General features: G+C 38.6%; 1 protein-coding gene and 1 pseudogene across 1 annotated transcript in view; one reads left to right on the top strand and one right to left on the bottom strand.

The window, feature by feature from the left end:
* The window catches only part of SCRN1 (secernin 1), a 45,705-nt gene that overhangs the window by 3,961 nt on the left and 24,397 nt on the right, over window positions 1-17,347 (bottom strand). The window contains exons 3-7 of the mRNA XM_060781996.2: window positions 12,283-12,464; window positions 5,836-6,038; window positions 3,853-4,047; window positions 2,905-3,070; window positions 1,851-2,031 (exon numbers count right to left, since the gene is read on the bottom strand). Of these exons, the coding sequence (XP_060637979.2) occupies window positions 1,851-2,031; window positions 2,905-3,070; window positions 3,853-4,047; window positions 5,836-6,038; window positions 12,283-12,464 (927 nt within the window). The remainder of the gene's footprint in view (window positions 1-1,850; window positions 2,032-2,904; window positions 3,071-3,852; window positions 4,048-5,835; window positions 6,039-12,282; window positions 12,465-17,347) is intronic.
* On the top strand, window positions 8,125-8,244 carry LOC132779840 (5S ribosomal RNA; annotated as a pseudogene).

Genomic DNA, 17,347 nt, shown 5'->3' with positions numbered 1-17,347 from the left:
GAACACATGAAGTTTGTAAGTAAACCAAATATGGTATTTTTATCAAAGTCTATTTCATGTTTGTGTCTTGAGTGTTTTCCTAACAAATCACAAACAGATTATCAGTCTAACAACCGAAAGCCAAATTGTGTTGCATAATTACATCTGGTTGCATACCATATGAGAAGATTCTACTCAAATGGGTTTATGGCTCTTCTCTGAAAGATCAAACTTTTCCAAAAAGGTTATGATCTCCAAATGGTTAAAAACGCCATTTTCCAAAAGGTTCATCAAGGAAGTCATGTTCAGGTGGCATGTGCTAAACACTTTTGTCTGGATCTAGGTTTGGAAAGCACTCTGGCTGTCAAGTGGCATGACTGCTCAAATGGATTCTGTAGCACCTTTGAAAATAACGGAAAGAAAGAATCGGGGAGCATATACTGGATCCCTTTGCTTATCGACCCAGGCTAACACAACTAGGTCTTTGAATGCTATCACCATGACTGCCCAAAATTAGCTAACAAATGTGCAAAGATGTCAGGAAGTGTAGCACTTTGTTTGTTTTCTAGGTTAGATCAATTAACTGCAGCCAGGAATTTCCCCAGGGGGGTATTTCTGGCTTCTAAAATAAATGGAATTGGAGGATTTTTTTTTCAGAGACTAGGGTATGCCATGTCAGCTTCCTGAGACTCTTTTAAAATGTTTCACCATTCATTAGTTTTATCAGAAATCCCAGCTCACTTGTCTTTGGTCCTTTCATTTATAATTGTTCATCTTGTTTTTTATTGTTTGTAGTACACGTCCAGTTTGAAGATTTCTTCTTCATTGGAAGATTTGTTGAATAATTTGTTGAAAATGTATTTTCAGATATTTCACAGAATGCCTTTAGGCAAATGAAGGCTTCCTTGTAGTAATTTGTCTACAAATAACTCCTAAACGTTTACTGTGGTAACTCTACAACTATCAACAAAAATCTCCTTTGGTCAACAGCAGCTGACACAGCATCCTTTTTATTCTTTCAAAGCTCGTTTAGTTTAAAAGTTCTACCAGTCTAGGGATGGAGAAATCTCAGATTCTAGAAATTTAAATGTTGCCCCTAACATACTGAAAAGTGTCAGTCTTTTTCTGCATAAAGCTGCCCCAAAAGTAAGTTAAAGATGGATGAAGTTTTTGTAAAACTACAAGTCCCATAATTCCATAACATTGAGCCAGGCCAATTAAAGTGATATCAAACTGCATTCATTCTATAGTGTAGACACACCCCAAATATAGCCTTTGATCATTGTGCTATGTTTTCAAAAAGCTCCCTTGGACGTCCTTGCCAGAAGCTGATTGTCTCACGGAAAGTGGGTGGTTGATGAAGCCATTTTAAAATACCTTTTGGTTACATAAAATGAATTTTAACACCAGAACAGTTAGCAACTTTACTATTTCTGGTTCTATGTTAAAGTTGTTATATTACATAGCAGCAGTGACATCAGTCATATTATGCATGCCATGCTGGGAGTCTTGCTAATTGAAAAATGGGATTGGTGCAATGAATAAATATACATCTGAACTGCATTTTCAGAAAAGACAACATCCATGGCAGCCCTATAAAATAGAAATAGGCTGCATGTTAGAATGCTCCCCTTATTACCTTCAACTCCTATCTTGCACTCAGAATGCTAGCACTGAAAAAAGTCAAGAGATATCCCACCTGACTATTTCCAGGAGTCATCCTTTCCTTTGAGAGTTTACTGTGACCTAAAAATAATTTGTATATATTTCAAGAGAGGAATTGAATTCAGCATAACATTTGATTTCACCAAATCCTCAAGTCTGAAATTTATCATGGGTGAATTTGATAGCACAGAATGCACAGACCTTACCTCATCATTCTCCATGATTGATCGGGCCCATTCATGTGCTTTGTACAGTTCATGTCTCCGGTCTGGTTTTTCCTGGAACCGGGGAACTTTTTTAGCAGGATCACTACAACCCAAACTAGGTGACTGAATTTTTGGTACAAATTTCACATTGTCAACAAAGATGAAAGGCTTAAATATGGATCTGAAAAAGACAAGATGTATTATCAGTTGGTAATCATGAATCTAGCTTGTATTATAATCTAAAAATCTTGTGTTTGTTCAAAATGGGAAAAATTGAATTTGAAACTTTTCTTTACAAATATTCTGAAGCATGCGAATTCATTTTAAAGGATGCAAATGCATTTAAAGTAGAATATAATCCTAAATCTCAGGCTCAACTTGGCAGAATGATAAACTATGCTGCTAAAGAAGGATTCACTGTGTGAACATTTGCTGAATCGGGCTAATCTGGCTCCATTTAAACTAAGTTAGGATCACAGGAGCCCCCAGTGGCTCAGCAGGTTAAACCACTGAGCTGCTGAACTTACTGACTGAAAGGCAGGCGGTTCAAATTTGGGGAGCAGGGTGAGCTCCCACTGTTAGGCCTAGCTTCTGCCAACCTAGCAGTTCAAAAACATGCAAATGTGACTACATCAATAGGTACCACTCTGGCGGGAAGGTAATGGCACTCCATGCAGTCATGCCGGCCACATGACCTTGGAGGTGTTTATGGACAACGGCAGCTCTTCAGCTTAGAAATGGAGATGAGCACCACCACCCCCAGAGTCGGACACGACTAAACTTAATGTTAGGGGAAAACCTATCCCTAGGACTGGTAAACTGACTCATAGACCTGCCTTTCAAATCTGCATCTACTCATCTAGACATAATGCAACACTTTCAGATAAAGGTACAAGGCAAATAAGAAGCCCTTATATAGTTTCCCTGCACTGAATAATGTTGTATGAGTAAACTAAAGTTTTCCGGTTTAGGTTTTAAAGCTGCTGATCTATATGTTCATTTTTGAGACTTCAAAAAACCAGCAGCAGAATGGCCAGACATTTTTCTAACTTACCTTGATGGGTCTGGTGTGCCTGTGAAATAATGGATGCATGGGGAACTAAGATTCTGAGGTAATACGGATACCATGCTTGCTGTAGTAAGAAAAGATTCTGAATCCACACATATACCACCAGACGTATCACGCAAGACATCAATAATTGTTTGCACAGTGATGCTGCCTGGGGGAAGATCAGGAATCAAAGCATAAGCAAGATCATGATCCATAACTGAGTGGTAAAATTGAGTTGAGAATATAACTGATGGTGAGCTAAAAGGTTTTATTCATTCAACAATTGGTACTTTCCCCACCCCAGAACAGTCAGGGCTCCCTGAGAAAGTGCAGCTAAATGAAGATGGTGTTATCATTTTCCCAAAAGCTTTAATAATCTGACCCGGCAATTCGAATTTTAGAAAAATGCTATTTCAGGCCTCCAAAAGGTCTCTTCCCCAGTTCCACAGTCTTAAAACTGAGGATCTCAAACCTGAAGGTTTATGACACACAACATTTTGGAGAAAGCAATGATTAGACGGAGTTGGGGGTGTGTCCTGAGAGCCATTGCAAGTCACATATGGTGCAATTTCTAGGTCTTCCAGTACAACTCTCTGGTCAACTTCCACAGGAAGCTGAACATTGAATCACATTGTAGGACTTAGATATACTTAGAGGCATGCTCTCTCTAGAAATCTCTATGTCCTCCAGCATGATTGGAGGAAACTGACCTACAGATTAAGTTCTATTCAAATCAGATCAAATCCGCAAACATCAAAACTACAAATGTGGAGAGACAACTCCACATTTGTACATCTATCACAAGTATACTCGCAACAACTATCTATGCAATCTTTTCTAGAGTTAATTCAATATCCCAAAAGAAGAAATGAAGCCTGACCCACTCTTCATACTTAGGATGGCAACCAATGACCAAAAATGTGGGAGAGGGAAAGGAGATCTTTTACTTACCTTCCTGCTTTTCTAGGCTCTTCTTTCCCAAACAACAGTTTTCATGCTTATCAGATGGAGAAAAAACCTGAGCAAAGTTGAACTCTGTATCTGTGGTCCACCATCCTTGACTTTCTGCATAATTCCTAAGCTCAGGATGCTCTGCATCAATTTTTGTGGTTAAGGAAATCTGGTTGCAAATGCACTTGACTCCCTCTAGGAAAGAAATTATACATCAAAAGGAGAGTTTAAAAACACAGTGACCTCATGCATGTAATTTATTTAAAAAAATCAATTTCAGCTAAATCCAGGTTGTCAGATCAATTAAGTATAAGTTGTTTTCCTGGCACCGATCAAAGATAAGTCCCAGGTGTGTGTACAGACCATCAGTCTCTTGGGGCTAAGGGATCACCAACCATAAAGACTAGGACTCACAATATACATCCAAGTCTGGACACTAATGGTGGAAATCACCACGCTTTGTTTCAGGAACCCCAGACACTTGACTATCATAACCCCATCTTTATCACTTTAAGCTGAACTATTATGCTAGCCAAAAGCTTTCTAAGCCCTCTTCCTGGAGTTGTCCCCTCCCAGAAGGGCATCCCCCATGGCTGATTAGGCTGTTAGAAACCAACCACGGCCACCCCTTCCCCGCTGGGAAGGAATCCCCGCCTGAAACCAGTGATTTCAGTAGAGCCCAGCCAATCAGATAGTAGGCTCAGGCTGGCCCTTTCTCTCAACAGTGAGGGAGCACAAAGCTTGAATGGAAATCGAACTACTTAAAATCTATGCTATCTGTATTCATGTTTATGCTTGTACATTTTTGGCATCATCCATACTTACATCCTTTCTGACGGGAACGTAAATTAACCCTCTGTGGCTGTCTTCAACTGGTGAGTGTGTTCTTTAATCTAGAACATTGAGCTATTAGCGCAATGCTCACCAGGCAAGGGTCCTCTATATCTGTGGTCCTAGTCTAAATTTGACCTCATTATCACAAGGTTTTTCTGGGGCTGAGAATATATGACTTGTCCAAGGTCACCAAGGGGACTCCCATGGACAAATGTGGAATCAAAATTTGGTTTCCAGAATCACAGTCCAATGCTCAAACTACTGGCTCTCCAATAGGCCTTAGGCTAAATAATTACATTCCATTGATTTTGTGGGGTCAGCTCTGTGTATCATAAAATCTGGCTCCAACTCAATTGTAACTTGCACAACTTATCTTTAAATAAACAAGCATTTACAATGCTGAAGAAATAAGCACATGGAAAAGAGAATTTGATTGTCTGCTATTTTAAGGTTCTGTGAATGTCAGAGACAATGAGAAGCTGTTCGGAAAATGTCAGCAAGGCAGAGAGCTTTGTGTTCAAAGCTAGTGCACTGTACCCACTTCAGTACACAGATGTAAAAAGATGTCTGGATGTGGAAGCTATGCTCTGTTTATGAGCTGATAATTCCGGTGCTTGAAATTCATTTGAAGGAGGAAAATAGATGCTGCACAGGCAGAAACATATTTCCGCAAATGGAAAATGCTTTCCAAATCCTCACCAAAACTTCAAATAGGCAGCATGGTAGGATCTTCCATATATTTTGTCTAAAATTAGAACAATTAAATACTTGCTTGAAATGATATAGTCTAGTTTAGAAACAACATGGAGAAAAGTGCTTTAAAACAACATTTTAGAAAATAGGAGATGGTTCTAACTGTCTCTCATATACAGTACATATCTATCTGGGTTGTAATCCCTACATAATGCCTCTATTGCTGGTTGTATTCTGTAGCTGTTTTATCTTAGGCCAAGATTATGTTTCATTTTTGTGTTGTATGTTTTTGTCACCTATTTTATAAACTTCATGTAGAACTTCAGTTATTGAACGACACAGAAGTGTAAAGAAGTAGACAAAACAAATCTTAAAGTAACCACTAAAAGAAATCTACATGCATATATAACCTTATGCCTGTAAAAGTTACTGCTTGTGAGAAAACTTAAAACAGACCTGTAATTTTTTCTGCTGCCCAGTATTTCCCAAAAGTTTCCAGCACCCAAGATTCTTTCCTGTCCACGATCAGATAAGCACTTTGGAAGGCATGACACGAATTCCCATCTTCATAGTAATTTCCACCTTGCCCATGCTCTTCCAATAGGGACACAATTACATCCACGGCTTCTTTCGCAGTTGCACCCCTTTCTAGACCAAGCCTGAAAAGAGGATCAAAAGAATTAAAAGCAACAATGAAAGATCCTGTCAAGTTTAGATAACCTGGCAAAAGTGAAGCAGTGGCCTTGTTCGCTGACAGATAAAATTAAATCTAAAGCAAAAAAACTTTTTTGTTACCATTCATTTGATGTGAACCAAATTGCTTGCCTAATTTATAGTTTTCTGCCTTTCTGTCCCCAAGTTCTACATTGTATGAGGGGTGGATGAAAAGTCTAGAGCAGTGGCTCTCAACCTGTGGGTCCCCAGATGTTTTGGCCATCAACTCCCAGAAATCCTAACAGCTGGTAAAGTGGCTGGGATTTCTGGAAGTTGTAGGCCAAAACACCTGGGAACCCACTGGTTGAGAATCACTGGTCTAGAGCCTACCTGTGATGCAGCTGCCTGAGAGTGATGAAACTTCACGACTGTTCCACATACTCCCCCTCCACTTTGACACACTTTTCCCATCTGTTCTCCAGATTAGCCAACCCTTAAGGGGGAAAAATATTTCAACTGGGAGTTACACCAGTCATTCACGGTGCAACTCCCAGATGAAAAAATTTCAGGCTTGTTGTCATGGATAATGGCACGCACAAATTCATGTGAAATTCCCAGCTGCTATGAATCGCAGTGTCACACAACGGTCCTACATTATCATGTTGGGTACACATGACACATTCACACCCATTATCACACAATCTGCAGAATGGTTCTTACTACTGGGAGATACTATTTTTCATGATGTTTTCATGATGCACGCAAGTGAAATTTGGCAAGTTATAGGAAAAAGAGTTGCTCTTCCCCAGAAAATATTTTTGTCATTCCACAGTGGCTCCTTCACAAATAGGCTTAAGTCCTTTTCTCCACCCTTCATATATATACCTATCATCCTCATCATTTTATCCAAAACCATGTAAGATAGGACAGGCTGAGAAGGCCCAAAGTGGCGCAATGGTGCTGCTGGACTGCTGACCTGAAGGTTGGCAGTTTGAATCCACAGGACAGGGTGAGCTCCCGCTGTTAGCCCTAGCTCCTGCTAATCTAGCAGTTCGAAAACATGCAAATGTGAGTAGATAAGTAGGGACTGCTTCGGCAAGAAAAGGCAAAAAGACACTCCAAGCAGTCATGCCAGCCACATGACTAGGAGGTGTCTACAGAAAATGCAGACTCCTCAGCTTTGAAATGGAGAAGAGCACCTCCTCCAGAGCCAGAGATGAGAACCGCCTCCAGAGCCAGAAACGAAAAGAGAAGCCTTTGCCTTTTTCTGTATATTTGTGTCTCATTGTATTTCACTGTAACTATAAACTATAAAACTATAGTTCGCCCACCCCCACCAACAGTCTGAGGGACTGTGAATCAGCCCTCTACCGAAAACATTTGAGGACCCCTGGCTTAGTAGAAACTCTCTGTCAACTAAATCTCAGTCCAACCTCTAAGCGCTAAACGACACTGAGTGATTTATTAGTTCTACCTGTTGTGAAACTGGTTTTTTAAAGAAGTAATTTTGTGATGTGCCTGATGATGAGATTAGGAAACTGTTAGGAGAGAAACACTGTGGATGCTAGGATACATTGCAAATACTGATGGGGCACATGGAAGAACAAGAGTGCTTGATCCTTTTTCTTGAGTGCCTATTCTTTCCAGCAGATGTCCCTCTAGTTATATCTAAAGAACCACAGACATAAATAGAAATGAACATAACTAATAGCTAACAGAAAGAGAAGTGTTTTGTATAAGTGAGAATACAACACAGAACCTACAACTGTGCTTAATATTTAAAAATATGCAGAAATTACTAATCAAATAAATACTATCCACTGTGATAGAGGAAAAAATACACAGAAAAATCCTTTCAACAGTAGCAGAGCAACACTTGGTTTGGCTAATTTGAGAGCTTTTGCTCATGCCTCAACTGCAGAAAGAGGATGAAATAGGCATTCCCTCTTGAACCACGGAGCAGCTGGCGGCTGGCATTTTAATCAATATTAAAGCAGAGGAACAATCATTTTAAAAGGAACTTTATGTAGTCCTAACCCTGTTTAATGCTGTAATCATCCTGCTCACACTGAAAATAATAACACTATGTTATACTACGGTCATACCACCCTGAACATGCTGGATCTCGTCTGATCTCAGAAGCTAAACAGAGTCAGGCCTGGTTAAGTACTTGGATGGGAGACCACTTGGGAATACCGGATGCTGTAGGCTTTTCTTTTAAGGAGCCACCAGTAGTGCAGTGGGTTAAAGTGCTGAGCTGCTGAACTCACTGACGGAAAGGTCGCAGTTTTGAGTCCGGAGAGCAGCGTGAGCTCCCGCTGTTAGCCCCAGCTTCTGGCAACCTAGCTGTTCGAAAACATGAAAATGTGAGTAGATCAATAGGTACCACTTTGGTGGGAAGGTAACGGCGCTCCATGAAGTCATGCTGGTCACATGACCTTGGAGGTATCTATGGACAATGCTGGCACTTCAGCTTAGAAATGAAGATGAGCACCATCCCCCAGAGTCGCACACGACTGGACTTAATGTCAGGGGAAAACCTTTACCTTTACATGCTTAACATTATATGTAATTTGCTCCTATATTGCACTCTAAAGGGAAAGCTAGGAAGTAAAATTAAGAAATTAATGAAGAAATGTTGCTTTGGCTGTTTCCAGTGTTATAGTGCTAAAAAGGTAAACTATAATGGTGCTATTCCAATGTTTCTTTCTTTAAAGTAAGCTCTCTCTCTCTCGCCCCTCTTTTTCTTTTTCCCCAAAGGCAAACCAGTGTTTGGATGGGGAAGCAACAAGAAATGTCAAGAAACATTAAGAGATGCAACACAATGGATGCAATATAAATTGGCCATATTATCCATTCGGTTGAGCCTCTTCTGTGTCCCATACAGCCCTCCCATTTCTCTTATCTGCTTTGGTTTTTCTGTCTATTATTCTCACATTCTACAATCTTCTATAGTTGTGCTCCATTTGTCTGTGCCTTCTGCTACTGGCTTTAACTAAAAATTGTGGGTTTCAGGAGTCCCTATGGGCATTGTAGGCTGAACTAAAAAGAATTAAGTGTGAACCTATGTAGAAACTCACAATGTAATATCTGAACATACGTGACCAAGTATGCTGATTTGTCTATTTATCAATGCATACATTCCTTTATAAAATATAGCCCATCTTTTCCCCAGAGTAAGGACTTAACAGAGTGGGGGAGTGTAGAGTTTCAGAAGTGTTCTTCTTAGTTGCTCAAAAACATCTACTCTCCCTTAAAATATCATGCCTTTAAATCATGCTCTCAAGAGACAAAAATAAGTAGACTTCTTTGAAAGAAACATGCAGGTTCTTTGCTTATCAATCCAGTTACAAATAGGATTTGAAGTAGTTTCTCTGTGTAAGTAACACAGGGCATCTTTTTTAGAATCAATAGTCCATAGTTCAAAGCATCTCACTGTTCTGAGAGTCTAATACGAGTCCGTCTACTCTGAAAGTTGAATGGAGTGAGATCTAAAATGGAGTCTGAGCCATGAACAAGCCCAGATCTGATCACATGGTCTGCAGCCCCTTCCACAACAAAAGAGTTAAGGAAAACTGCAAACCAATAAACACATTTAGAAAACAGTAAACAATCTGAATTACATACACAACAAATAACTAGTCAAGGCTTGAGAAGGTGCTGTTTCCAAGGTGCATATGATCCTTTTTGGTAATTGGTTGTGTAAATACCTAGAAGTTGGAGTTTTGAAGCCTAAGCCAGTCTCCCCTAACTTAATTTACATTCTCTCATTTTATAAAGACCAGTGTGAAGCACTATTGGAATTACTGTATTTCAAACATTAACTGTCTTGTTTTAATATTGGACGCTGCAATTGCTTATAGTAAATTCAATCAACAGACCTAGTCACACTGGGACACTTGGATATGAGTTGATTTTCTCTCAGTTGAGTCACTGCCTGTCTTCTGCAATTTATATGTTTGAAAAGCATTTTCCAAGGGAAATGGAAAATGCATTGTTGACCAAAGATGACAAACAGAAGACAAATTCAGTATAGAAATTTGCATAGGAAAGAGGTTCTTAATGTACTTATAACTAGCATGTTATATAGACACTGAAATTTTTTGTTTAATAATTGGCTTTCCAGTTAATCTAAATTAATGTTTCTGGATGGATAATAATGGCCAAGATTAGATATAAGGCCTTCTTATGCGTGATATATAAAAGCTCTTGGTAATTGGAAAATCTGTCCAAGAGACAAATAAAACAGAGACAATAAAATTGGCTAGAAGTCTTATTTGAGAACTGGAAGGCAGAGAGTATGGTTAAACTGCATGGTATAAGTTTACACTGACCACATAACACAGTTTCAAACAGGGCCTCTGACTATAGCTCCAGTTGCTCCAGTATTAGAAACTGACTTGGGAAAATTTCTTCTCTACCTTTTCTTTTTCTATTTTTCACTCCCAACCCATCTCATTGTACATCTCTTGATATTAAGCTAGTTTTACTGAACTATTCAAATAGATTGTCACCAGAGTAACTACGCCAAGCAGGATCCTACAATAAAATGATTTTCTAGAAATCTTTGGCCTCCATTCAAATATTTGACAAATGGTTTCCAATGGAATGCATGGACTGGAGTAGACTAACAACACTTTAATTATTTCAGAGATCCCTCTCTGACCCCCAGACACAGAAAAGTGTAATGCATAGTAGGGGTTTTCAAAATGAAACACAGTAGAGAAACCCAAAGGCTTGGGAGAGCTACAAAGTAGCAACTCTTTTTAAAAGGGATGCTTGGCTCAATTCTCACAATTTGCATTCTACCAGTTCAGGTTTTTTTTGTCTTCGTGTCAGGAGCAACTTGAGAAACTGTAAGTCGCTTCTAGTGTGAGAGAATAGGCCATCTGCAAGGATGTTGCCCAGGGAATGACCAGGTGTTTTGATGTTTTACCATCCTTGTGGGAGGCTTCTCTCATGTCCCTGCATGGGGAAGTGGAGCTGACAGAGGGAGCTCATTTGTGCTCTCCCCTGATTCAAACCTATGACCTGTCAGTCCTTCCGGCACCCATTGTGCCACCTGGGGTTCAGTGAACCAATTCTTAACAAAGCTGTCTGATGGTTACTTTAATTAAAAGACTACCACCAAATATTTGGCATTACTGAGAGAAATTAAAATAAATATTACCAAATGCCACATTCACAACTTTTAATGCAACCTTATATTTGAATCTTGTATCTGCCAGACTGAATTTCTAGAAATGGCTTTTGTCACTCACAACATGGAGAAATTGGATCAAAAGCAATAAAGCAAACTAATGCCTATTCAAGCAATACATTCGATCTACCAAAGCAAGAAAAGGGGCACACTTCTCGTTACACCAATAACTTTTCAAAGATGAGCGAAGACATAATATAGGGGAGGTCATGCATGTCATATAATAATAATAATAATAATAATAATAATAATAATAATAATAGTTGTTGTTGTTGTTGTTTATTCGTTCAGTCATTTCCAACTCTTTGTGACCTCATGGACCAGCCCACACTAGAGCTCCCTGTTGACCACTGCCCCCCCCCCCCCGGCTCTTTCAAGGTCAAGCCAGTCACTTCAAGAATAACATCCATCCATCTTGCCCTTGGTCGGCCCCTCTTCCTTTTTCCTTCCATTTTCCCCAGCATCATTATCTTCTCCAAGCTATCCTGTCTTCTCGTTATGTGGTGAAAATATTTCATCTTTACCTTTAATATCCTTCCCTCCAGTAAGCAGTCAGGCTTTATTTCCTGAAGTATGGACTGGTTTGATCTTCTTGCAGTCCAATTAATTTTTCTTACTTTATTTTTATTCCACCGTTCTCCCAGTATAGAGGCTCAAAACAAAATGATGCAGTCATATGAACTCTCAGTTTCATCCCATAAATGAGCAAAATCATAACAATGAGCCTAGAATCCAAAATCAAGCACTTTAACGATTGTAAGGTGAATATGTGGAGCAGTTTGGCTCCACATATTAAAAATAAATTCTTACATTGCACTATGTAAAATAAATTCTTACATTGCCCTGTCTTGAGGATTTAATCTATGTAAGGCTCAAAGCAAAATTATTTAGGTAAATGCAGTCTGTGCTAAAATGTATATTCTATTTTTTTAAGTAAATAGTGGAAAAATCCATTCCTAAACCAGTATTTGTACCAGCCCGGCTGATTTATTACTCACAACATTAATAAACCAAATGACAGCTCTGCAGCATACTCATTCATCACCTACCTGACAAGATCCATTCCTAGGAGAGCTTCTGTTTCCAAGGCTGGCTCTTTAGTGACAATGGCTTCATTGGCAATGAAGACTCCATGCTCGTTGGCTCCCATTTCTGCCCCCCAAAGCCAGGACGGTCTACTCAACACAATGGCATTTGTTCTGGTCACCTGGTCAATTTCTATGTATGTACACTAGATGGAGAAGGAGAAATAAGATTACTTTTCTCCATAAAACAGGCAATATTATCAGATTTATGTGCCAACCTAGAAAGGTTATCATCCTAGGTTAAAAAGACAAACGATAATTTACCATCTTATTTTAGGCCAGGTATGGGAGAATGTGGCCCACAAGATTAGGGCTTCTCAAATGTTTCCACTTGGAACTCATTTTGGCTTCAGAAATTTTTATGTGACCCCAGGTGTGTAAATATATTAAATATGTATAAAAACCAAACATTTACTGAAAACAAATCAGCATTTTCAAAGCTGGCCAAGCATGAGGGTTTTCCTTTTTGTGGAGTACAGTTGAAGCATCTTCTGCAGAATTCACTGTAAACACTGCACAACAGATCCATGTAAATGTCTAAACCAGCCACTAGCCACCTCATCAGATGGGCTCCTTTCCCCATCGCACACCACTTGTAGGACAGGCTCCATCAGGAAAGGGGAAAGAGAGTGGTGAATGCCACCATGGCAGCAACACAGGTGCTTTCCCATGTTGCCTTCAGGACAATGGGGGGAAATTGGGCAGCAACATCCCCCCCCATGTGATTGGGTCTCAGGTAAATCAAGCAATGCAGGCAATGGAGTAACAGGTTCTCCGTATACTCCACCATGGATTTGCCACAATGTGTAGTGAATCCATGGACGTTTGCAGTGAGGCTGTAGGTGATGTTCTGAAATCTTTTAATATTGCCAACATTAAGCTAATGGGACCCATTTGGGTTCGGGATCCACAGTTTAAGAAGCAGTGCTATAGATATTTTTCAACTGCAAATCTCATCAGTTTCAAGTAGAACAGACAATGGTAAAGGTTGATGGGACCTGTAATCAACATCATTTGGAGGACCACCTGTTTCTTGTCCCTGTTATAAATATAGCATAACATTTAGAGCAAGTCAGTGGGATCTACAATGACCTTTGGATATATGTACACCTCACCACCACAGACAAGTTATTCATCTCAAAAGTTTTTAATTGTGGTCTTTGGTTGTCAATATAAGCAGTTTGCGGAAATGTTTATATTTGAGTAGTAGATAGGACTTTGCATATAGCCATTTTTTAAAAAAATCAACTCTAAGTACATTGCTGTAAAATTACTAGAGTTCCTGGAAAAAATCTTTTAGAAGGTACATCAAATGACAAAGCATTTCATATATATGACTTTGAATTTTATTTGGTTTCCTGTGATATAGGACACTGGAACTGCTGCATAACTGAGAATTGTGTAGCCTATAAAAAATATGGGCTCTATTAAATATTACTGTGTGTCACTAGACTCCCTCTTCCCACCCTGGCAAAAAAATCTTATAATTGTGTTCATAAACGAGTATTCATATTTATAGTTGTGTTTGTAATATTCCCAATGGCACCTAACTGTAGTGATAATAATTCTCAATGGGCAAGAAAAGAAGGAATTAATCAAATGTAGTAAGAAAAGCATGTCCATGACTGATATAGACCACAGGGTACTGATCTGCCCCCCACGCTATCTTAACTATTTGGAAGGTGAACCAGCTGGGCAGGTAATAGATCAGAGACTATTTAGTTGAATTAAACAATAATTTATTTACTGACATGAATTTTAGACTTTCACTCCTCCTGAGTCTCACTAGAAGTCGTTATGAAGAGAGGTAAAGTCTTTGAGAGATAGATTCAGTTCTGGCTGAATGGAGGCTCTTGAATCTTTATTTCTTCTTATTGTCTCTTTCTTGTACGGTGTTCAACTGTCTCTAAGATGGTCTCACTCAATATTTAACTCTGACTGGACTTGAATACAGCTCCAACTGTATGTGCTACATTGCAGACCTTCCGGCCTTCCTCTCTCTTCACCTTCCAATACGAAAAGGCTGACTCTTCCGAGAACTAGAAGTGATTGCCTGAAGCTCCGCCCCTGAGGGGATTATCAAAGGGTCAGGGCAACAGAGGCTTCAAATGCAAGGAGGATGCCTAGACTGCCTCTCCCCCACCAAAACTGTAGATAAAATATTGAACGAACTAAAATGGGCTTAACTAGGGGTAAACAGTGAGGGTCTTCATGGGGCATAACAAGCACCTTGCTCAACAATTATTATAATTATTAAGAATAAAGCCAGAGTTAGATGTATTTTTTTTATTAAAAAAAACAACTACTCTAGTTCACACTACAGTTATTAAAAACTGGGACAACCTAATTGCTGATATGGAAAAACTTTAAAATGTGTGGATTCGAGATCAAATCAGTCACAATATTCTTCTAAGCACAGGAAATATCCAGGAGGCTGAAAAAGAGACACATTCATGGAGGAAACATCTGAAGCTGGTATAACAGCTTTAAGACAAAGTCCAATTTGTCTTATATAAAACTACAGGAAGCAGCAGCTAGCAGAGATATCACAGCTGCAGAAATGTATTTGCAAAGCTGGAAAAATTATAAAAATGCTAGCTATATAAGGGAACAGATTTTCTATGTAGATGAAATTGTCCTATATTGGAAGTAAATGACAGCTATCATTTTTACTGCAAAAGAAGAGAAATTGGATTCAAAACTGCAAAAGGTAGGTCAATGCTGTTGTTAAGCTGGTAGCTACAAACGAAAGACTGTGTTTCAGAAAATTCTAGGGACTAAAGCTATTTAAAATCTAGATTTCCAGTATATTGCCAGAGTAATGCAAAAGGCTGGGTGACTGATGATTTATTTGCAACTTGGTTTTCTGATAATTTTAAGCCTGGAGTTCAAACTTGCAGAAAACAGAAAATTCCCTTGATGATGCTACTGTTTGTTGTTAATGCTCTAGACCACCCTAGAGCTCTGGCTGTGATTGCATCTATACAGTAGAATTAATGCAGTTTGACATTGCTTTAACTGCCATGGCTTAATGCTATATAATCATGGGAGCTTTACAAATTTTAGCTTTCTCTGTCGAATAATAATTGTGTTTTGCCATACATAAAAGTGTATGATGTAGTTTCCAGAGAACAAGGAAGGATTATTTTACTGTATGTAGGCTTCCCCCGGTGGCTCAACAGGTTAAACTGCTGAGCAGTTTGAATATGAGTGGAATGAGCTCCCACTGTTATCCCCAGCTTCTGCCAACCTATTATTATTTTATTATTATTAAAATTTATTTATACCCCACCACCATCTCCCCTCAGGGACACGGGGTGGCTAACACGAGGCCAATCCCAATGAAAACAATAAACAAATGAAATGCATACAAAATAATAGAATTAAAATTAAAATTAAATTAAAATAATATACCACATTAAAAAACAATAACATGAAAACAATAAAGGAGAATTAACACAGTGGGATATAACATCAGGTATAAAGTGAAATAACAATTATGGACAAGGAGTCTATCAGGATGGGCTAGGCCAGATGCACAGATAAAAAAGGGACATAGGGCGGGATAGAAAACGAGCAAACCTAGCAGTTTGAAAACATGCAAATGTGAATAGATCAATATTCTGGTGGGGAAGGTAATGGCGCTCCATTCAATCATGCTGGCCACATGACCTTGGAGGTATCTACGGGCAATGCCAGCTCTTCGGCTTAGAAATTGAGACAAGAATCACCCCCCAGAGTCAGACACGACTAGACTTAATGTCAAGGGGACACCTTTACCTTTACTTAGGCTTCCCACACATTTTGACACCTTGCTTGTTGACACCTCTCTTTCAGTGCTTGCAAATTATATACAAATCCCATTAATTTGACAATGGTTCCACTCTCTTGCCAGTTCTTCTTCCCTATGAGGTTCGCTTGAGGCTGTTTGCATGCACATCCCAAAGTTTGTCTACAGAAAGAGTAGTTCCCTCCTTGAATCATTCTGGAATGCTTTTAGCTGCATCATGCATTCAAAGGAGATATACAATGTGTTATTTACATTTTTTAGCATATAAAATGCATTTGTAAGCAAGAATAACCCATGTTCTCCATATCAACAATTTCACTTCATCACAGTGCTCTAGTCCCTAATCTGTTCAAATAAAGGGAGACTTCTAGATTGTGTATAGCAATCAAAAAGAAAGAAAAGTTTTTAATCCATGCCTCTATTTTTATCTGTGTAGTTGTATTATTTTGCATGTTATTTCTTACTTCATTCTTTGTCCTTTCTTGCTTGGTGTTTTGTTTAAACATTAAACTTTAATTGCACATGGAAAATCTTAATTAAAATAATTTAAAATAACTTCTTTCATTTTACTCTATGGGACTTTTGTATATTTAAATGTAAGCTTTAATTTGTTTTACTGTACATTTGTACATATGTTGTGTATTTTTAGCTTTTTCATGCATTTGCAAGTGATATATTTGGATGTGAGTCATTGAATTTTTGCCATTTTATTATTATGTTGTGCACCACTTTGAGTCCCCCTAGGGGTGATAAAAATGTATAGAAATACAATAAATAAATAAATAAATAAATAAAGTATATTATATACTCATCAGGACTCATTACTGTAATCCTCAATTCTTCAAGTATGGGATATTGAAGAAATATTACCAGGATATCTGAAATGCCTACATCCCAGCTCTACATGTCTGTTGACTCTATGGAAAACTGTCAATTATTAAGCACAACAGCACTTTCATAGATGTCAAATATATATATAGACAGGTAATATTTTCAAACAGACAGAAAACGCCATTTTCCAGCAGAATTCAACATAAGGTACAAAGTCCTGACAGAACAGCTTCTAACAGGAAATAATTCAATCTGACAATGCGGATTAGGATTGATATCTTTCTTCTGACAAATGTATATATTGTACGTATGTTTAGAAATGTTTTCTAACAGATCTGGTAACAAGTAGACTAACTTTATAAAAGGAATTTAAAAGGCAACTGCTTGAATATTTCCTTTCTATGGGTA

The sequence above is a fragment of the Anolis sagrei genome, chromosome 6 (genome assembly GCF_037176765.1).
Source record: "Anolis sagrei isolate rAnoSag1 chromosome 6, rAnoSag1.mat, whole genome shotgun sequence".
Lineage (NCBI taxonomy): Eukaryota > Metazoa > Chordata > Lepidosauria > Squamata > Dactyloidae > Anolis > Anolis sagrei.
This window is presented reverse-complemented; position numbering and strand designations above follow the sequence as displayed.